The 24023-nt window shown below is 40.9% G+C and overlaps 1 protein-coding gene across 1 annotated transcript in view; it reads left to right on the forward strand.

Moving 5' to 3' along the window:
* LOC127444855 (myocyte-specific enhancer factor 2A-like) overlaps nt 1–24023 on the forward strand; it is a 68332-nt gene that overhangs the window by 17918 nt on the left and 26391 nt on the right. Inside the window, exons 2-3 of the mRNA XM_051704443.1 lie at nt 6422–6602; nt 17564–17767. Coding sequence (XP_051560403.1) covers nt 6549–6602; nt 17564–17767 — 258 coding nt within the window. The 5' untranslated portion in view covers nt 6422–6548. The remainder of the gene's footprint in view (nt 1–6421; nt 6603–17563; nt 17768–24023) is intronic.

Genomic DNA, 24023 nt, shown 5'->3' on the forward strand with positions numbered 1-24023 from the left:
TGTCCTTGCAAGGGCGGTCGAAGAACTCAACCTCGAGTGGTCTCCCCCAGAGGAACCTGGGCAGTCTTGCCTTGATGAGTGGTTCTTGCAGTCCGGACACCGTCAAGTGGCCACGTCCCACAGATCTGTCCCGTTTTTCCCCGAAGTGCATAGCGAACTATCTAAATCCTGGCATGCGCCCTTCTCAGCATGCATGCACAGTGACACCATTCTCACGAACGTGAACCACAGGGAAAAGAACGGCTATGCCCAACTACCCCCTGTGGAGGAGGCGGTAGCGGCACATCTCTGCCCTACTAGTAACAGGGCGTGGAAATCACGCCCCATACATCCTTCTAAGCCGTGTAAACAGATGTCCACACTGGCGGGAAAAGCCTACTTGGTGGCATGACAAGCTGGATCAGCACTCCACACAATGGCAGTGCTCCAGGTATTCCAAGCTAAGCTCCTCAGACAAATGGATGAGCAAGGCTTTGATCCGGAGACTTTCAAAGAGCTACGGACTGCTACAGACCTAGTGCTGCGCGCCACAAAAGTCACGGTGCAGGTCATCGGTAAATCCATGGGCAACCTGGTCGTTCTGGAGTGGCATATATGGCTGACCCTCACGGAGATGAGTGACAGAGAGAAAACATCTCTGTTGAATGCACCAGTGTCTCCAGCCGGCCTCTTTGGTGGCGGAGTGAGTACGTTTGCTGAGCATTACATTGCGACTCAGCAGCAGTCGCAAGCTATAAAACATTTTATGCCCAAACGGAGCATAGCGCAGATGGCTCGTCCCTGCTCTGTCTCAAGCCAGTGCCCGGCTAAAAGACCCATGCCTGCTAACTCAGTGCCAGCACCTGCCCCTGCCCCAGCCGAGCCACCAGTGAGGCCATGCAAGCCGTGGCCCAGACGGAAGCAGCCGTACCAGCACCCACCTCACACCGACAGGAGAAACCCCTCCGCGCAGCGGAAGCGCTCCTGACGGGTGCAACGCTTTGAAGCGGAAAACGGGGCCCGTGGTTACCTCCGATGCTCCAAAGAAGGCTCGATTAGAGACACAGAACACAGTTCCCCACCTCCCCACTGCTGTTCGTCGGGAGAGGTATATTGTTGTTCACAATGTTTTGCAAAATGTTGTTTCTGTGTCCTATGCAATAAAACATGCTATAAAAAATACAATAAAGAATACAGCTCTTGTTGCAAATGCACGAGATGCTCCTACATTCTCAAAAAAGAGTCCTTTTCCTCTTCAAAGCACACACATTATGCGCAACTGCTTCCCTATGGTGAGCGACGCATTATATCATATGGTGAGCAAACCAAATTGCCCTCTGTCCCATTACGCGGACGCATGGCGAGCCCTAACGGGCATTTCAGAATGGGTGCAAAAAACGATCGAACATGGTTATACGATCCAATTTGCATGCCGGCCACCCCATTTCAATGCCGTTCTGTCTTTCACAGTTTCATCCAAAGACGTGCCTGTGTTACGAGCCGAAATACACAATCTCATCATGAAAAATGCGATAGAGATTCTGCCAAATTGTCAAGTGCAAAAGGGGTTTTACAGCTGTAATTTTCTTGTCCCACTTCAGCCAATCCTGGATCTGAGACATTTAAATTGCGCACTTATAAAGCGCCCATTCAAAATGATTACTCAGAAATGGATCTTATTGCATGTACGCCCACACGATTGGTTTGCGTCGATAGATCTGATGGATGCGTACTTTCATATCCAAATTGTACGACATCGCAGGATGTTTTTGAGATTCGCGTTTGAGGGAACAGCGTATCAATTCATAGTCCTGCCCTTCGGACTGTCTCTGACTCCTCGCTCATTCACGAAGTGCATTGATGCGGTTCTCGCCCCTCTAAGACTGAGCGACATACGCATCTTGAACTACCTCGATGATTGGCTATTACTGGCACAATCAGAGGCTCTGTTATGCCAGCACAGAGACTTACTGCTTCAGCATCTCAACTGCTTGGGCCTCAATGTAAACTGGGCGAAGAGCACGCTCTTCCCCCAGCCAAAAATCTCCTTTTTGGGAGTCCGCCTCGACTCCACGAGCGGGCGCTTGCACCTCACAAGTGTGCGCGTTCAGGCCACTCTACAGTGTCTGTCTCAGTTCAAACTGGGGAGAACACTTCCTCTGAAGCTGTTTCAGAAAGCATTGGGATTTATGGTGGCGGCATCAGCCGTCATCACATTAGGTCTCTTACACATGAGACCTCTTAAGTGCTGACTGAAGCGCCGTGTGCCACAACATGCTTGGTGCCAAGGGCGCAAGCGCATCACAATATCCCACCGCTGTATAGCTTCTTTAGTACCATGGACAGCTCCTGCATTTTACCAGCGATGTGTCGCGCTGGGACAAGTTGTCAGATGGAAAGTGGTGACTACGGATACTTCCAACACAGGTTGGGGGGTGGTGTGCGATGGACGCCCGACTTTCGACACGAGGACATGTGTGAGGAGGGCATGGCATATCAACCGCCTAGAGCTATTGGCTGTAATTCTAGTTTTAAAGGCTTTTCAGTCGGAAATAGCAAACTGTCATGTCCTGGTTCGCTCAGACAACATGACAGTTGTGGCATACATAAACTGCCAAGGTGGAATTCATTCACCGCCACTGTTGAGACTGACAGACGCAGGACTCACTCCGTCAAAGCTCAAAGTGTATGTGGCAAATATATCTGTGTATCACGCACGTGAAACTGGCGCCTCTATAGGCAAGCATGATTTAATCATAAAGTTCCTTAAAGGATCAAGACGATTAAACCCACCTTGGCCGGCTACAGTCCCGACTTGGGGCTTAAAAGCTCTCGCAGGGCCCCCCTTCGAGCCTTTGGACTCTGTTGATTTGCGTATGCTTTCCATGAAGACCGCACTACTTCTGGCTCTGGCCTCAGTAAAATGGGTAGGTGACCTGCATGCACTATCAGTTGACAATTCATGTCTGGAGTTTGGCCCCAGTCTTTCAAGAGCCATTGTCAAACCCAGGAAAGGCTATGTACCCAAGGTCCTGACCACACCCTTCAAAGCACAGGTGGTTCACCTTCAGGCCTTCTTCCCTCCTCCATTTAATTCAGATGAGGTACAATCATTGCATTTGTTATGCCCTGTGCGGGCGCTACAAGCATACGTTGAGCGTACTTGCCAGTTCAGACTGTCTGATCAGCTCTTTACATGCTATGGAGGACGCACGAAAGGAATGTCCGTCTCCAAACAAAGACTTTCTCACTGGATTGTCGATGCAATTAACCTGGCTTACGAGTCACAGGGTCAGACTTGCCCAGTTGGTGTTAAAGCACACTCAACTAGAGGCATGGCCTCCTCATGGGCATGGATAAATGGTGTGTCCTTATAAGACATATGTTTTGCAGCAGGATGGTCCTCCCAAAACATCTCTTTCTTCACAAGTCCTCTCTGTTTAGAGCACTTGCTATTCATTGGCCATATATATATAACCACCCATAACACCCTAACATTGTTTTGGCAAATTGCGCTGGCAAGCACCAATTACATTTCTTGCATGTGTAAAATGTGCTGACCAATCAGGCGAAGGTATTACAACTCACACAATCAATAAAAACTGAGTGTTCATTAAGCTTTTACACATTTGGAGAAAATGGTCATGTTAAAACTGTTTTTCTCATATTATTCACAACCACATCACTAAGGATTCTACAGAAAGGCCATGCTGCTCTCTGCTCTTCAAACAAATAATTTGCCATACGGGTTCCGCTAGAAAACAATCTATTTCACTCTGATGGACAGAGTTTTTAAATTTCCGCCATGGTCTATTTTTATTCATCATACTTGCATTTGTTTCAGTTCTAGGGCTACATTTAGGGGGATATAGCATCTGTTATAATTGTATATGCACACGATAGTGGATATGTGATAGATTTTTTTTAACTCCCCAAGCGCGTCTGGTGAAACCAAGGATTTTTAAGCTTTGCTACATGCGGCTTTAAAGCGCATTCACATGGACAAGACCTCACGGATCTTTTTCAGAATGTCTGCTATCAACATGCAAGCAGTGACACGAGAAGGACGTAGCCTATATCTATAATACATGCACACCAAAATCTCAAAAACGGTTGTGATCAAAGAACATATTTCAAATCAGCAATAAAATGTGATAATACTGGATTCCTAAATTGTGCTTTACCTCATATTACGCTAAAACACGAAATTTTCCTGTCTTGTATAGTTGGGCATTCCAATTTTGCCCATTCATTTAAATAGAAGTGGCCTGTCTCTGCTTAATAGCCTCTGATAAAATGCGACAGGTATTCTGCACTAAACGTTTGTGCTTAAAATTAAATCCAAGTATAACCGACAGAAACGGTGCGCGAATTTTCCGCACTTTCTGTTTAAACATTTTGTGCACTTTAACACTGGCAGCAGCAACACAATGACGTTATGATTGTATGCAGTGCAGTCATGAAATCTCACAGCCTCCCTTCAAAATCTGAATTTGTCAAATGTTGGACAGCATTTGAAATAATTATCCTTTTTGTTTTTTAATCGGCAGATGAGTTTTCAGCTAATGCAGCCCCTGGCCATGCCAGTCTTCTTTTTTATTTCTAAATTGCAAGGAATTAAAGCAATGTCCTTCTCTGGCTTTATGTCTTATAATGATAAATAGCACAAAAAATCGTGTGATTGCTCCGGAATTTACCAGGTCATAAAGTTGTGTCGTGTACGATTGCATCTGTACGATTTTTATATAAACTGGCTCGTAACGTGTGCAGGGGCTCCGTGTACCCCCCTGCCTTACAATCTCTTCAATGGCATGAACGGTATAAAGCTGTATAAAGCTCCTAGATCACATTTGATTTTTCACAACTCATGTTGTCTGGAGTTCTTTGTAAATTGAATGTTCTTGGACAGATATTTTATCAAGGTTTTGACTTTGGAAAATGATCCAAAAACACTTTAAACTGCAGTACAGCCCATTGAAGAGGCTGCAAGTCTATCCCTCACAGCCTCGTTGTCATTCCCATTAAAACTCAAAGATGGTGCTAGTGTGAATAAGGTCCATAATCCTGAAGGGGTTTATTTAGCAATTATGACTGGGTTACTGTAAATCATCCCACTTATTACATGGCTTTTCACATATTAATTAAAGAAATAGACAGTTATTTTATTGTGTGAGAATATAGAGGCTGCTGATTGCTGCGTGTGACATGCAATTAGTATAGCTTCCGACTGATTGCACTGTGAATTCGGAAAGAGTAGATTGAAAGTTCTGCTGCTGAAATCGGTTTGGGCTTACCAAAATTGAAGTCACAGATTTGACGGCAGAGTCATGTATTTCAAAGAGCGTGACATATTTAACTGTCTGCTGCAATAAGGAAGCAGCTTGGCCCATCCCTTTAACAGGCTTTTCTTTACACTTAGAGTTGATAGATCATATGTGAGGCAGCTCCTTGGTTGCCCTGGTAACCGTGGAGATGAACAGGAAAGAGTGAAAGTGCAGGAATGAGGGTGTCGTTCTTTGTCTTTTATCACAGGCAGATATCAAAACCTGCTTCTGCACTGGGGACACCAGACAGGAATAATTCTGGGACAGTTTTCTTTCATCCACTTAAAAGGTCCATGTATAGACTTTTAAGTCCATTCTTTAGAAGTAGCTCCAAATATAGTTGGAATTTGACCCTTTTTTTATCTTACATTTCTTGGGAAGCATTCAAAGCCAAGAATAAATGCAATCAAAGGTAGACAATTTTTTTTTTCTTTTGGATCTGTATGGTTCTGCTCTGAAAGGAAATAACAGCCTGTGGTATTCATTGAAGTAAGCTCTAGCCTGCCATTGGACGAAGGATATCATGGCATGGTTTGTTTTGTTTTAGCGTTATGATGTTGTTGTTGTTGTTGTTGTTGTTTAGTTTTTTTTGGCCATGTTGGAATTTATGTACAAATTGCCTGTGTATTAGACTATTTCTAATGATACTTTTACCATGTATTACCCAGATTACATGTTGTATTTCAGATTTAAGGATTATGATGGATTACATTCACTAGTAGCCATGTGATTTTGTTGTAGTGGGAAATAAGATGGCTTGAATCCATGTTAATGAGAAATAGTGTTACCGTCAGTCATGTTGCACTGTACTTGGGGAATTTGCACAGTGACTTTTCCTGCCCCTATAATCCAGTGGCTTTAGGACAATACTGTTGCTGTGTACACCAGACAGCAAATGAGATTACAAGAGAGCTCTCTAAGATGGATGTGTTGAAAAATGTTTGTTTGATTAAACTGCAGGAAACATGGAAATGTAGCTTGTAAAAGCTAACTAACTAATTTTTTTTCATCTAGGCTGTTTGTGATATTCTAGTTTTGATCATTTTTATGTAAATTCCATACATTTCCTTAAAAGTAGCTTTTCCGTTTTCCTCAACATCTACTGATGTCTCTTTCAGGTTATGGTGTGGTGAAGAATGAAGAGAGAAAGTGTTTTCTTACTTGGCAATAAAACCAAAACATAATCTCCCTCAATCACTGGAGAATCAAGAGGATTGTTTGTCAGAGAAACAGAAGGAAGTGACAATGGGGCGAAAGAAGATCCAGATAACCCGGATAATGGATGAGAGAAACAGACAGGTGAGATGAGGACATCTGCTCAACCATGTCAAAGTCATATCTAAGTAGAAGAAAGACCAAATATCAGCTGATGAACTGGTCGTCTGTCACATTTACATTTATGCATTTGGCAGACGCTTTTATCCAAAGCGACTTACAGTACCCTGATTACAGGGACAATCCCCCTGGAGCAACCTGGAGTTAAGTGCCTTGCTCAAGGACACAATGGTGGTGGCTGTGGGGATTGAACCTTCCGCTTACCAGTTCGGTGCTTTAGTCCACTACACCACCACCACAGATGATATGTATATCAGGCAGACCAATTAATCATCTCATATATGGCCATTGTGAGATTATTGGTCGGCTGTAGGGTAATAAACATGCATGCTTGGCCAGTTAACAGAAGTGTGTCAGTGCCAAAATCTACCAACAATCTTGTCAATCGATAATGCACTTTTTTTCAAGTATCTTGTTAAATCAGTGTTTAATGTTTAATTTTAGCAGTTTTAAAAACTGTTATTAGCTAATATTTAATTTTACAATACGGCACTCAGGAATACTCGATTTTGATCATATTAATATTTCCATTTTTAACAAAGTCCTAGAAACAATTTTCATAATGTTTGATTCAATTAGCGTTTTCTTAAATGTCTGCATTCTTATGCCAATACAGGCAAAACATCATACTAAAATACTCTGATAGAAAATTCAGTGGCGCTACTAAATCTACAGTGCTATGGAAAAAGAAACCTAATCTCGTGAACATTATGTGAATGTGGCAAGTTTAGCAAATTGAAATTACGTATTTAATTACATGCTTGGCTGCAGTTTCTCAGTGAAATGTCCATCAGGGGAAGCCAAAAGAGAGTGAAATGGTGTTTTAATCAGACGAGGTTTTTAAGATAAATATTAAATGGAGGTTTTAATGAGTAAAACGTACCTCCCTAACCTAAAACTTGAATCTAAACTTAACCAATGTTGTCCTCAAAGCAAATGAGAGGTAAACAAAACAGACATCCTTACCCTTAACCAAAGCCTAAACCTAACCGATAGAGTTCTAAAAGCAAATGTGACATGAAAAGCAAATTTTCTTAAGCAACCACGTCATTTCGTGCCACTTCTATGACACTTTCGTCTCATGTGTCAGCTTGTGTGCTTGGCTGGGCTTGAATCTTACGAGTCCAACGTTCAACACCACCGTTGAGCTACCATGCAAGCTAATCTCACTGGACTAAGTGTGTAAATGTGGGTGGGTCTGTAATACAAGCGTTAAAATGTGTCGTATTTCATATGATGTGTTATAGTAAAAGTGTTTCGATATCATAACATTGCAGTGTGTGAGTAAAAGAGCAAAAGATAAGTGTTTATGAAGAGTTGTAGCAGTGCCTCTAGTGTTAATTTCACCAAGAAATTGCGGCAAAACGTAAAACGCATCATGTAAAGTCAGTTTGCAAAAATGTTGTTATACTAAAGTTCATTTTATGAGACTAGGTTGAAAAGAAATAATGTTTTAGCTGAGTTTGCAAACGAGAAAGGCTAGGTGCTGCAAAGACATTGAATAGACAACACATCTTTCTATTGCATAGTACTCATTGATTACATACAACAACAACCATTAAGTACGACCAGTGTAGTGTGACTGACAAACAAATTCCAATGGTAATTTGGTTCTTTTTAATGAATTGTGAGATTTACAAATCAGTCTCGAACTGACGAGCTATCAATTTGACTCTGTCTCAATTGAAACAACTCTTACTGAATTGGTTGGAGTGGTTCCTGACTATCACTGAGCAATAAGTCATTACTTTCCATCCTAGTCTCATAGAATAAACATTAACATAACTACATTTTTGCGAATTTACATCGTACACTCATGTGTTTCCACCAGCGCAAATGGTCACTTGCTTCTCGGTTTTCTTAACCTATTGAACATTTAACCCTATAACCAGTTTAACGTCTCTGCACCATTGTGAAAAATGTAAATATGCCTGCCTTCATTTGGTGCGTCAAAAGTTTAACCCTTTACTGACAGCCCAGAATGTCCTGAACTGAGATCAGTCGTTTAAATGAAATAAAATTATGCATAGCATATAGCAAAGACAAAACACAATGTACACGCAGAAACACACTATTGATAAACTATTGGTTAGATTTAGGCTAAAGTTTAAGGTTAGGGAAGTACATTTTACTCATTAAAACATCCATCTAATATTCACCTCAAAAACCACACCTGGTTACATAATTTCAAATCGCTTTTGGCGCCCCCCACTGCATTCCACTGGGAAACTGCAGCCAAACGTGCAATACAACACTTAATTTTGGTTTGCAAAATTTTGCCATGGTGACCTACATTTCATCAGATCAGGCTGTTACTTTCATAATGGTTACTTTAAAGTGCTAAGAAAATTCCAAAGCAAATAGAATCATTAAGGAACCCGAAATCGTTAAGTGGAATCGGAATCAGAATGGGATTTGATAAATTCCTTAGGATTTCTATCCCTTATAGCATAAGTAATGTTAAGCTTATATTGGTTTGCCTTTGGTTACTACCTAATGAATTATTATTTTTGTATTTTATTTAAAAAAACATTTTTTTTTGCATTATGGTACCAGTCAATTTGTGTGTACAAAACGTTCACTGAAATGCGTTTGCGTTGAGACTTTTTTAAAGATTCCAGCTTTGTAGTCTGTTTGTAGCAGTGGGAACACCACAGACCTTCATTCTTTACATACATGATCTGTTCAAATGGTCTTTCTGGAGTGCCCCATTTTTTAAAACTGGTTTAATGAGAATAGAGGGCAGACTCTAGGTCTGTAGTATTGGGACTAGACTGACCCACCTCCTTGTGGCTGCACACAGGAGTTGTTGTCTGGGGCTCTCTCTAGACTGCAGTCCCTGTGGTATGGTCACAGTAATTAGAGCAGTTCAGGGCTCCACATCTCTCATTAGTCAACTGGGTCAGTATGAGGGCCTGTACAGTCTCTCTCTTTGCCCCTGACGCCCATCACTCAAAGAAAAACCACAGAGACAGTCCTGAATTTACCCAGTCTGTCCTGGGATCTAAATTTAAAACACCAACCAGGGCTACAAACCCTATCTTGTCTGGACGCTCTTGTTTGACAGATTATTTTTAGGATACACAGTGTTTTTTTTATCAGTGATTTACTCTGATGGTTTTTAGTCAATTATAACCATATGTAGAAATAAATTCCTGTATAAATGAATAGTGCTTGTGTAGCTGTGATTTTTTTGGGTGAATCATATTCATACAGTATTTCATTGTCAGCCAAGCCTCTTGGTCACAACGAGCCACATGTATGTAATTTCTCCTTTGCGTTCATTTTAAGTGAAACGATGGCCTGATGTAGGAAACCTATTGACCATGTTAGCATGACTCTTAGAAAAAAGTATATTGGTGGTACCTAGCACAGGGATGCTGTCAAATGTAATACAATAAATAATGAACATATTCATAAACAATGTTTTTACACAGTATTTCAAGGTACTTCAAAGTATACCATGGTATTCAGGTCCCCAAACACATGGTATTACCATGTTACATGTCCAAAAAGCCATGGCATTACTGGAACCCATGCAAAAGAGCTTGTCCTCAGTTAGAGTTACATGCACTGCTGTAAGAATCTGGCCTTTAGCATGGAAGTGCTCTTATGCTTGAGATTCCTCAGGGAGGGGTGATAATTGGCAGGAAGCATGATAAGATGTGGCAACCCTGACAGCTGGGCACAGCCACACAGTATACACTGATCAGCCACAACATTAAAATGACCTGCCTAATATTGTGTAGGCCCCCCTCGTGCCGCCAAAACAGCGCCAACCCGCATCTCAGAATAGCATACTGAGGTGCTATTCTTCTCACCACAATTGTACAGAGTGGTTATCTGAGTTACCGTAGACTTTGTCAGTTCGAAGTCTGACCTTTCTCATCAACAAGGCATTTCCATCCACAGAACTGCTGCTCACTGAATTCTATAGACTGTTGTGTGTGAAAATCCCAGGAGATCAGCAGTTACAGAAATACTTATACCAGCCCATCTGGCACCAACCATCATCCATGTGATTATCTAATCAACCAATCATGTGGCAGCAGTGCAGTGCATAAAATCATGCAGATATTGGTCAGGAGCTTCAGTTAATGTTCACATCAACCATCAGAATGGGGGAAAAATGTGATCTCAGTGATTTGGACCGTGGCATGATTGTTGGTGCCAGACGGGCTGGTTTAAGTATTTCTGTATTTTTAAGTATATATATATATATATATATATATATATATATATAATGCGTTTCATGTGTTAACATCTAAAACATTTTTCAAAAAGACAAAAATATAATTTAAAGGGGTCATGAACTGAGAAATCAAAATTCCCTTGATCTTTTGACATTTAACAGGTCATTGTACTATAAAAACATCCTGTAAGTTTCAGAACTCAAAACTTTCTCGTTAGTCTAAAAACAGCTTATATTGAAGCCAATCTGCCAAAACGACAGGATGTGGAATGTGCCACTTTATTACGTAATAGTGTGGCTAAACACCGCCTCCACAGAAGAAGATCAATGCCTGCTTCTACATCACTGCCTGTTTAGCCCTGCCCACTGATTCACGCATGTAGTAGGTAAATAACGAGAGAGGCAAACGCAGGTCTACGCAGAAACCAAACGATAAAGATGGCTCCGAAGACAACAAGATGCTGTGCATTGCCAAGTTGTGGAAAAACACAGTCTTTGCATTGCCTTCCTTCTGATCCCAACATTAGGAAAGAGTGGATGAACTTTATTTTTAATGAAGTTCCAGACCACATCAGTAAGAACTTGGTCCTTTGTTCACTTCATTTTACCGCGGATTCGTTTACAAACAAGGCACAATTCGATGCAGGATTTTCAGAAAGATTGAAACTAAAAGACGATGCTGTGCTGACTATATTGGATCCGACAGTAATGTCGCACCACACAAGTGTGAGTAACTGTTTTTATTAGGTGGTCACAATTGCTTTGTCTGTTATTACAGATCGTTTGATATGTACTGAGTATTTATGCGTTTGTAACCTAAATCACAGGAGTGTCCATCTATGAAGGATGTAGGCTGTCAAACATACATGCAGAAGTTTACATCAGTGGGCACACAGCTGTCCTTTGGAACTTTGGGACCTTATCATAGAAGCAAAGGTTTTTTAAATATGCAAAACTGTTAGCCAATCATACCAGTGGGCGTTTACTTCCGAGTCTGCAATCCGCCACGCCTATTCAAACAGTGTGTTATGATGAGGGGGGTCAAAACAGGACAGAAAATAGCCTATTACTTCTAAATTATGATGTTTTTTGATGTGACATTATAATTTAGAACTATATTAACATTATAGTTTTGATAACATTATAAGTGGACCTCAGAGAACAGTACAAAATAAAAAAGGCAGTTCATGACCCCTTTAACATCATTGAATTAACATGACTACACAAGGTTACAGAATCAGAGAATCAGAATGAGCTTTATTGTCAAGTGTTCTCATGTACACAAGGAATTTTTTTGGTGATAGGAGAAACAAGTGCACACAGAAAATTACAGTGAGACACAGAATATAAAACAAGGTAAGTATGAATAGATATACAAATAATAGGACGTATAACATAGAATGGCATGTGTACATGTGCAAGTGGTAATATACAGTGCTGTGCAAAAGTTTTAGGCACTTGTGAAAATTGTTGCATAGTGAGGATGTCTTCAAAAATAATTACATAAATAGTTTTCATTTATCACTTAATGTCATACAAAGTCCAGTAAACATAAAAAAGCTAAATCATTATTCGGTGTGGCCACCTTTGCCTTTAAAACATCACCAGTTCTCCTAGGTACACCTGGACACAGTTTTTCTTGGTTGTTGGAAGATAGGATGTTCCAAGCATCTTTTTAATTTGCCACAGTTCTTATTTCTATTTAAGCTGTCTCAATTGCTTCTGTCTTTTTATGTAATCTCAGACTGACACAATGTTCAGTGGGGGGCTTTGTGGGGGCCATGACATCTGTTGCAGGTGTCTCCCTGTTCTTCTATTCTAATCTTTTCCATTTGCAAAAGTAATGTTTGGGAGTCTAACATTTATATTTCCTATTGACACACTAAAGCTGAAGATATAAATAACCATCTTAAGACAAATGCTTTTGTGAAACATCTTATGTGCCTAAGACTTTTGCACAGTACTGTATGCGCAAGGTAGGGGTATGTACAGTGAATTTAAATATGTACATGACATACAGTGCTCTGTAGCGCTGGCCAGAGGGCAGTGGCTCAAAGAGAGAGTGGGCAGGGTGTGTGTCGTCCAGAGTGATTCTACCTGCACGTTTCCTCACTCTGGAGATGTACAGATCTTGGAGGGTGGGCAGGGGGGCACCAATAATCCTCTCAGCAGTCCCGATTGTCCGCTGTAGTTTGCTTCTGTTTGATTTGGTGGATGAACCAAACCAGACATTTATAGATGTACACAGGACAGACTCAATGACGGCCAAGTAGAACTGTGTCAGCAGCTCCTGTGGTAGGTTAAACTTCCTCAGCTGGCAAAGGAAGTACAACCTCTGCTGAGCCTTCTTCACAATGGAGTCTATGTGGGTGTCCCACTTCAGGTCCTGAGAGATGGTAGAGTCCAGGAACCTGAAAGACTCCACTGCTGCCACAGTGCTGTTCAAGATGGTGAGGGGGGTCAATGTTGGAGTGTTCCTCCTGATGTCCACAATCATCTCCACTGTTTTGAGCATGTTCAGCTCAAGGTTGTTGTGACCGCACCAGACAGCCAGATGTTCAACCTCCCATCTGTATGCAGACTCGTCACCATCGCAGATGAGGCAGATGACCGTGGTGTCATCTGCAAACTTCAGGAGCTTGACAGAGGGGTCCTTTGCAGTGCAGTCAGTTGTGTACAGGGAGAAGAGTAGTGGAGAGAGAACGCATCCTTGAGAAGCACCAGTGCTAACAGTCAGGGTCCTGGATGTGAATTTCCCCAGTCTCACTAGCTGCTGCCTATCTGTCAGAAAACTGATGATCCATCGACAGATTGGGGTGGGCATGGAGATCTGGGTCAGTTTGGTTGAGAAAAGATCAGGCATGGTGGTATTGAAGACTGAACGGAAGTCCACAAATAGGATCCTTGCATAAGTCCCAAGTCTGTCGAGGTGTTGCAGGATATAATGCAGTCCCATGTTGACAGCATCATCCACAGACCTGTTTGCTCTGTAAGCAAACTGAAGGGGGTCTAGCAGGGGTCCAGTGATGTCCTTCAAGTAGGCCAAAACCAGTCTCTCTAATGACTTCATGACCACAGATGTGAGAGCGACAGGTCTGTAGTCATTAAGTCCTGTGATTTTGGGTTTTTTGGGGACCGGAAAGATGGTGGAGCATTTGAAGTAGCAGGGCACTTTACACTGCTCTAGTGATGTATTGAAGATCTGTGTGAAGATGTGGGCCAGTTGGTCAGCTCAGACTTTCAGACAGGCAGGTGAAACATCATCTGGGCCTGAAGCTTTCCTAGTCTTCTGTTTCTTGAAGACCGACACACATCCTCTTCACAGACCATAAGTGAAGATCAGAGTGGGGGAGGGGTGTGAGACTGGGTGTTCAAACCTGCAGTAAAACACATTCAGTTCATCAGTCATTTGTTAAATCTCTACAGAGCGAGGGGGTGGTGTCTTGTACTTGGTGATGTCATTCAGGCCTCTGCTTTTTCAGCTTTTCAGAATAGCTTCTTAGTCAGTGTGTTTCTGGCCTGGTTGTACAAGATTTTATCCCCACATCTGTAAGCATCCTCTTTGGCATGAAGAAGCTGTCTGAATTTTGCTGAAAACCATGGTTTATCATTATTTAATGATAAAAAAGTCCTTGTAGGGATGCAGATATACTCACAGAAACTGATATATGATGTCACAGTATCTGTGAGCTCGTCCATGTCTGTGGCTGCAGCTTCAAAAACACTCCAGTCAGTGCATTCAAAGCAGGCTTGTAGTTCCAGCTCTGCTTCATTGGTCCATTACTTCATACAGTCCTTACTACAGGCTTAGCTGATTTTGGTTTCTGCTTGTAGGTCGGGAGAAGATGAACTAGACAGTGATCAGAGAGTCTTAAAGCTGCACGTGGGATAGAGCATATGCATCCTTTACAGTGTTGTAGCAGTGGTCCAGTATATTTCTGTCTCTGGGGGGTGGGGGGGGGAAATTATGTGTTGTTTGTATTTGGACAGTTCACCTGTGAGGTTTGCTTTGTTAAAATCCCCAAGAAAAAAGTGAGTCCAGGTGTTGTTGCTCCGTGTCTGTGATGTGATCAACCAGCGCATTTCCCTCGCTTGCGTCTCTTGGATCACTTGTAGAGCACCGCTTTGCCTCCAAATAAGATGTCTAACAAAATGTCTGAATAATCAAACACTGGCAAAAAATGATCAGGTATGCTCTGCCGAATATTCAGCAGTTCTTCCTTGGTGAAACTGATTGTGAAAGAGTGACAAAAAACATGACAAACAAACAAAAGTAACAAAAACGCTAGAGAGCTCCACACCGACACAGCCATCTGCGGTGCCATCTTGTTTAGTAGACACCAACAAAAATATTTTTATTGATGAGATCAGGTAAAATAATTGACCACATCTTAGTACCAGCCCTGTTTGTAACTATATGCATAATGTATAACAGCTTTCTATCATGTGTATTCTGTTGATTCATGTCTTTTATTTTGAAATGTTTAGTTCCTGTTTCCCTTGTCATGTGATTTCTGTTTTCCCTCCATGTTCATGTGTCATGTTTTCATTGGTTTATTGTTTAATTAGCTTGTTATGAGTTCTATTTGTTCATTGGTTTATGTTCCCCCATGTCCATGTATTTAAGCCTCATGTTTTCCATTGTGTGGTGGTCAAGTATTGAATGTGATGGATGTGAATGTTGTTTTGTTGTCAAGCCAAGCCATGCCATAGTCAAGTCTAGTTTATGTCAAGTTCATGTTTTTGTTAAATCACGTTTGTAGTTAGGGTTACTGGTTATCACGTTTATAAATAAACTGCACTTGGGTTCTTCATCTTCACGTCTTCGTCATTGCCATCATTGTCAGCAACCAACAACGTTACAGAATACTTGACCACCCATGAACCCAGCAGTTTTACTTCTGCGCCTTCGTCAGGGCAATTGTCCCCTGGAGGACTATGTCGAGGACTTCTGTGGTCTAGCCTGCCAGGTGGACTTTAATGAGGTTGCCCTCAAAGACTGTTTCAGATTTGGATTGAATGAGTCCATTTCTTTTTTGATGCCTGGTGGACGCAGTTCCCTCAGCCTGGCTCAATATATCGACCTCGCCCTACGGTTCATTGGTTCCTCGTTCACTGTGGGGGAGGCGGATGCTGAGCCAGAGTTCCACGTCATGGCCGCCGCCGAGCCAGAGTTCCACGTCATGGCCGCCGCCGAGCCAGAGTTCCACGTCATGGCCGCCGCCGAACCAGAGTGCCATGTCACAGCAACGCCTCAGCCTGCTCCATGCCAAGTCGCAGCAACGCCTCAGCCTGCTCCATGCCATGTCACAGCAACGCCTCAACCTGCTCCATGCTACGTCACAGCAACGCCTCAGCCTGCTCCATGCCATGTCACAGCAACGCCTCAGCCTGCTCCATGCCACGTCACAGCAACGCCTCAGCCTGCTCCATGCCACGTCACAGCAATGCCTCAGCCTGCTCCATGCCACGTCACCGCAATGCCTCAGCCTGCTCCATGCCATGTCACAGCCACACCTGAGCAGTGGGACCTGGAGATGGTTCCCACCCTTATACCCACCCTTAGTTCTCCTGAGCAGGCAAGGGGAACTTTCGGCCCTCCGACCCCGCCTGGACCCTCCGAGCCCTGGACTTCGCCTTGGCCTGTCGGTCCCTCGACATTGCCTCAGGTCGGCGTTCCCTCGGCTCCACTATGGTCCTTCAGCCTGTCGGCTGTGCCGGGGTCCCTCGTCCCTCCGGCTCCTCCTTGGTCTGTCGGTCACCTGGCTCCGCTTTGGCTCTCCGATCCTCTGGCTGCGCCTCGTCCCTCCGATCTGTCAGCTTCACCGGGGACCTCCTTCCCTACGGCTCCACCTTGGTCCTCAGTCCCACCGGCTCCACCTCAGTCTTCCGATCCCTCAGCTCCGCCTTGCTCCTCCGAGCCTCCAGCACCGCCTTGGTCCTCCCTGCCATCAGCTCCACTCTGGCCCTTCGAGTCTTCGGCTACTCTCCGGGCACCACGTTCCATGGCTCCGCCCCTCGAGCCTCTCACGGCACCACCTTCCATGGCTCTGCCCCTCGAGCCTCTCATGGCTTCACCCCCCACGGATTTTGCCCTGGTCCCATGCTCCTCGCCCTTTCTCGCCACGCCCCACGCCTCAAGACACCCCCGCTCCCTACAGAACTTTGAATTATGTCATGTTTTACGTGTTTTGTTTATGTGTTGGGATGTCGGGAGCGGGGTGTCTGTTTTCCCTCCATTTTCATGTGTCATGTTTTCATTGGTTTATTGTTTAATCAGCTTGTTATGAGTTCTGTTTGTTCATTGGTTTATGTTCCCCCATGTCCATGTATTTAAGCCTCATGTTTTCCATTGTGTGGTGGTCAAGTATTGAATGTTTTTGTTAAATCACGTTTGTAGTTAGGGTTACTGGTTATCACGTTTATAAATAAACTGCACTTGGGTTCTTCATCTTCACGTCTTCGTCATTGCCAACATTGTCAGCAGCCAACAACGTTACACTTTCTCTGTACAGCTGAGTATTTTTTTTATGTATCTTTTGGTTTGGATGTGTCTTTTGGTTGTAACCATTTATAATTGAAAAGCTACAAATGTCAACCCAGTTTATAGGCAAATAGAACTTGATCAAGTTACTTGAATTCATTAGCAAACATCTATAACAACTAGGAGGACACATATACACCTTTAAGAAGTTATTGTTTTTCTGATATTTTCCTATTTTTTGTGTCTTAGGTAACATTCACGAAGAGGAAGTTTGGTCTGATGAAGAAGGCATATGAGCTCAGTGTTCTGTGTGACTGTGAAATAGCCCTGATAATCTTCAACAGCTCTAATAAGCTCTTCCAGTACGCCAGCACGGACATGGACAAGGTCTTACTCAAGTACACAGAATACAATGAGCCCCACGAGAGCAGAACCAATTCTGACATCGTAGAAGTAAGTGGCTGCACATTCAGGCAGGTTGTAAACTTCAAAAGCAGAATATGGATTACGCTTCTAACAGTGTTTCATTACAGCAAAGTTATGATTAAAGATTTGTTCTGATTTAAAGCTGAAGTGTATAATTTTGGTGCCACTAATGCCACCAAATGGAATTGCAAATATAAGGATGAAACAGTTCCTTGTTTTCAATTTTTTTAATGGTTTTGAAAGGTTTTGAAATGGCCAGTGGTCACTGTCATTGGTCAGATAGTCCTGCTTCAAAACTCACACCACTTGTTGAATCAATAATGTTATATTGGGATTCTTAAATGAACGGAACAGTGTTTTGATAGTGCCACAGAGCCACAGTGTTTAGTCTTTTCAGGAAAATCAACTCACAAATGGCCTACTAATAGTCTCTGCATATTGAGCTGGAATATAAGAAAGTATTTTAAAATCGAAAAAACAAAATAAACAATTATCCTTAAACAGAGACAGTGTAGCAGATTCGGACCACTTCTATAAAAATGAATGGGAGAAATTGGAACACCCAATGACCAAAGGATGTAGATAAGGAAGTCCCACCTTTTAGGTAGAAGAGCCAATCACCTTTTAAATACAGACAACTTGAGAACGCGCATGTGCATTAGCTGAACAAGCCTGAACAGTATTGTTTTTTAGCGTGATCTGAGCTAAATAAGCATATTTTATAATACCATTGTTGTCAGATTTTATTGCTGATTTGAAATATGTTCTTTGATCATAATCTTGACCAACTGTTATGGATATTTCAGTCTTTCCCCATTCTAATAGATAGGAGCTGCACTTTTATGGTGTTTGTTTACAAATACAGTAGTGCCCAGCCTGCCTGGGAGCATTTAAAAGATTGCCGCTGAGTGGACTGACTTGCCTTGAAAGGGACTTTAATTACTTGTATTAAACTGAATGTTTTTGAAGATTGTATGAAACCAAGTTAAAGTGCTCCCATGTAGAGTTAAAAACAAATGTTATTTAATCACTGATATCTTCTATGACATCTCACATAGTGGTCTTGATTCATTGTAAATATTATGAAGTATGTCTGATTGAAAAGGATATTACAGAGCAGGCTTTAATAGATTACACTAATGCATCTAGTACCAGTGGCATCTGGGTATGCAGTCTGCATTAACTACAGTATTGCTGTAATATAGTTAACAGACAGTTTGGCTGCATTTTGACCATGCTGGCTGTTGTAATTATAGACCACTGTCTTCTCTGGTGCATGCACTCAAATTACACCTTCGTGTTCACATGCATTTGCTCCATTTACCATTAGCATATGAAGTCTTATTCTGTCATTTTCTTTTGCAGTGTTCAAAACCGTTCATATCGTAATAAAAGCAATGCACACACAATCCAAAAAGTGTTAAGTCTCGATGCAAAGTGGATGTCATCATAAGCAAACATTGAAATGCATTTAAGCAATAAGGTTGTGTGAGAAGCCATGCTTTACAGTGATTTTATTCTGTAAATCTGTATTCTGAATATTTTTAGGCATGACACTAAGCATTAATACCTTTGGTACAATCATTGTAAAACACAGCATGTGACGGTTTATTGCTTTTTTGAAACAGTGCCAACAGCAATACAATAAAACAGGACTATTCAACAAATAATTAAATTGTTCACCTGTATTTAATTGAACTGTAAGCTATTCACGGTTGTCAAGCAACATAGCAACTTGATCCATTAATGTAGAATATGTGGTCACAGGTGTGCGTTTATCGGCATTTTACAACCAGATTTTTAAAGTCTCAAACCGGTACTCAGGGTTTGGACAGGGGGTTCTGCAATCTAGATTCTGCAATCGAGAAGTCCAATGCGTTAAAGGAATAGGTTACCCAAAACAGATAATTGTCTCATAATTTACTCACTCTAATGCTGTTTCAAACTCGTATGACTTTCTTTCTTCTGCAGAACACAAAGATGATATGAAATGAAGATATAATAAATGATTATGTAATAAAAACATTTCCATAGATGTATGATGCTTTTGATGGGGTCCAACACTTTAAAGCCCCAAAAAGATAGGGGCAGACTCGAGTGGTTTAATCTACAGTATGTCTTCTGAAGCAATGCAATCAGTCCTTAGCAAAAATTACATCCTTATTCACCAAAAAGCTTCATTTCCACCCAGCTGTACTATGCACATTCATGAGAGAAGCTCATTCACGCATCCTCCCACTTGACGTATTCAAAAAGGTAAAGTAAAAGTTTATTCCTAACCCTATAGTTCAGTCTAAAAGGAGAATTAATTTTCCTAAATTTGCTTTTAAGATGCTGTAGCTTGTTAGCTAGTTCTATTGTTATGTTGACCCATTCACTATGATAATAAACCATGTATTTCACAATCCAGTGGCATTGAAGAAAGACAGTAAATGTAAAAGGAAGAATTAAAGAAAAAGAAAGAAAGGAAGAAAGGAAGTTAAATCAGTGGGATAAGAGAGGATGATGTGTGCCATATACAGTGTGTAGAGATCAAATCTTTTCAAAATCAAAACAAAAGAGTTTTTAATGGATGTTAACATAACTCTTTGTGAATCTAACAAGATAAAGTTATTGTGCATTTTATTATGATTACGTTTATAATTAAATTTGAAAAGAACTAGGTGCCCCACTTTGACAATGAAGGTGTCACAGTTTGCCAGTTGACAATTTGTCACACTTGGACAATTGTGATTTGGGTTCTATGATTGTTTGAGGACGCATTTGAAGTTTTTGTATATAATTATTATTTTTTTCCCTCTGTATAGTGTAGTGGAGATCTTTAGTCATTAAAATTGTATTGTTTAAGGGGATAAAACCCTTTGGAATTCATTTTAAAACAACACTAATGCCAAATTAACCTGTATTCACCCTCTTTAACATGTGTTCTTGCTTCACTCTGGCTGTAACATACCTCAGTACTCAATGGAGAGATATTTGGGTATTTCCCTTTGTGCTGGCTGACAGGACAACAGAGAACAGCGACAAGTGTGTGACGTCATTCTCAGGGTAACCATATACATTGTAAGAAAGTATTTGCAAATCAACATGCACTAGCAAAGAAACAACTTTCCTTGTCTGTAAACAGTCAGTAATATACCAAATTGTATTTAAAATACATTTATTTCATGATAAGTATCCTACAAACACATTAACATATCTATGTACTAATTTACCATATAATTGCACTTATTTCACGTTTTCTTCAAATGCACACGGAGAAACTTTGACCACTACAGATGAAGTGGAAAAGTAGTATAGCCTTTACAAATGCAATTAAGGAAAGTATACATTAAGTTCAAATATTGTGTACTTTAAGAAAGTACACTGGTTAGGTGCTTATATCCATTTTCTAGTTTTATGATTCTACAACTTGTTTGAACAGTGTTAAAAGCAATTGTCATAATGATGTTCTTCAAGCACAAAAAATATTAGTAATATGACTTAAAAATATTTTCCTATTATATACTATATAATGTATATTTTATTACGCCATGTCTGTTCTGATAACTTTTAAGACTGCATGTTTCATTTGCATTTCAACATACTGTTATCATATTAGCAGAGAACAAAATCGTATTACTCGGATGTCTTATGACAAGAAGTCACTAATGCTGGAAACTTATTTAAAAATGATAATTAAAACATGATTTTGAGTAGTTTTTTAACTGAACAATGGACATTCCTTAAAACAGAAGAGTGATACTAAATTTATATGTGCAGCAGTCACTGCACCAGAACCAGTTTTGAAGAGGGCGGCTGGTTGTGACATCATTGCAACAACATTACATAGTCAGTATGCAGAGTGGGTTGTACACCCAATTTAGACCAGACCAGCTTCCAAAATTGTCAAAATCACTGTGAATATAGTTATTTATCTACATAAATATTAGTCAAAAACTGTCCCCTTACACAGTTCGAATGTTGATGCAATCAAACTAAAAATATTTAAATCTGCTTCCACGGAGAGAGACTATGTGCTTGTCATTATTTTCAGTTCATACACACTGCTGCTCAAACATTTTTTCGAACAAAATAAAATGCTGTCTGTTAAGCCACTGATGATGATACTACTGGAACACACTGAATTGGTTCGACTGCAGGATCTCGTGAATGGGTTCCTCCTCTTTATGCATCTATTAAATCAGTCTCAATCAGACAGTCTTTTGTTGTTTGTGTCTGCATTCAACAACATTACGCATATAGAGTTTGCCCTGTGTTTTATACCATTTTTAAAGCAGCATGTTGCATTCGACATTGTGTGGCTTGAAGAGGCAAGGGTTAAAGAGTAAGCCAGGGGCCTTTGTAGATCAGTGATAAGTTGGTCCAGTCAGATGTCTGCATTTATTCACTTTATGCAAATGGCAAAATGGCACGTTTACCTATTTTAATAAAATGTCAGGTGTTAAAACTACACAGAATTATAGTCCTTTCCAGGAATATACTGTAACATCTGTTGATGTTTCTGCATGGGGACTTGCTAATGGCTGTTGATTTTCATAATTAATGAGGTGGGTCTGTGTAGGTTTTGGGGACTGTTTGGGGGGTTTTATTAACTAACATTTAAAAGTAATTGGTGTTATTGTTTTGTTTCGAGTTAAGCTTAATGTTAAATATGTTGTTTTATGTTATGAAAAGGGGTTATTTTTTTAGTTACCCTGGTTGAGATTAGTGTTGTTTGAGATAGCTGTGATCCTATGTTGCACTGTGTATGACCTAATGTAATACTTTGTAATATAATGTTATCATTGTGGATTAACAGTGGTTATAAGACTCACTATGCTTGGTCCCCCAACTTTGTTCCCAAAAATACCCATGCTATAATACTTCTAATGCAAGTGCCAGAAGTATATATTGTATTATTGCCTGCTGAAAGCATTTGTGGTGTGGGCAAGCAGTATATTATTAGTATAACATTAATGGATGTCCAACACTAATACAGTGTAACGAAGTTGCAATTGTAACATCAAAAAAATTATACTTTAAATTGAGTCAGTTCTGTGTATTTCAAAAATTAAATTCAAGGGTAGATATTTAAAGTGTACTAAAGTATATTTGAAATAGTTCAGTTTTAGCACAACCAAGTATACTTACATCTTTAGTTGCACTGCTTATAAAGCACTGCTTTCAGCAAACTAAAGCGCATTAAGTACAAAATTAGCTGTTCCAATTTAGCAGACTTTAAGTATACCAATTTATAGTCTGCCAGCAATACACTTTAGTATACTGAAGCATCCAAGAATAAAGTGTGCTTAAGTATATAATATTTTCACCAGGGGACATTGAGGATATTTAATTTCAGTAAGCCTAACAGCTGAAACCGGGACATAATGACATTTTTAATTTACATTTCACAGGACACACATTGTGAAAAGATAAGGTTATGACTGTAATCATGGTTCCTTGAAAGAAGAGAATGAAAGGGGTTATCACCGCAGGTGTAACCAATCTCTGAATTAACAGCAATTTGAATTGGCATATAGCGCTTTGTGCTCCACCTCCCCTACGTGTGTCATCGGGCATACTGTATGCATGCAGTGCCCTTATAAGACACAGTATGTTCAGCCACTCCTCTTCATCCGAAGCAAATGGAGGAGGGGAGAAAGCCTGAAGGTTAATTACCTGTGCCCTGAAGGAAGTGGTCAAAACTTTCAGCACGTAGCCTTTCTTGGGTTTGAGAACGGCTTTTGACAAGCCTAAGCAGGAGTCGTCAACTGTCAGCGCTTGAAGGTTCCCAACCCTTTTCACTGAAGCCAAAGTGAGAAGCAGCGCAGACTTTAATGAGAGTACACATAAACTCAGTTTTTCCAACGGCTCGAACTAGAGGTCTGCATTCCTGTGGAACTCCTGCAGGACCCGCGGGACCCGATCAGATATCTTGAGGCGATTAAATTTCCGAGTGAAAGGCGGTAGCGGATGGTACGTCCATTAGTTGTGTTTGGTCAGAGAAGAGCTTGAAAAATCTGATATCTATTTATCTATTATCTATATCTATTATCTATTTTTATATTATTGATTTATGAATGCAAAAAAACAAAACAATAATTATTATTTTATTTTACAATTAATTTAATTTTTATAACAATAAACAGAAAATCCATCGTAAAAATGTGCACACAAAATGTGCATCAAATTATCAAATATTTAGAGCAGGCTATAGTCACCGGAGCTTTACAAGAATGGCAGAACAAAGCGTGGACACACTGTGTCATCAATGGATGTGAAACTTGTCAATTTAAATGTT

Source organism: Myxocyprinus asiaticus, chromosome 1, assembly GCF_019703515.2.
Source record: "Myxocyprinus asiaticus isolate MX2 ecotype Aquarium Trade chromosome 1, UBuf_Myxa_2, whole genome shotgun sequence".
Lineage (NCBI taxonomy): Eukaryota > Metazoa > Chordata > Actinopteri > Cypriniformes > Catostomidae > Myxocyprinus > Myxocyprinus asiaticus.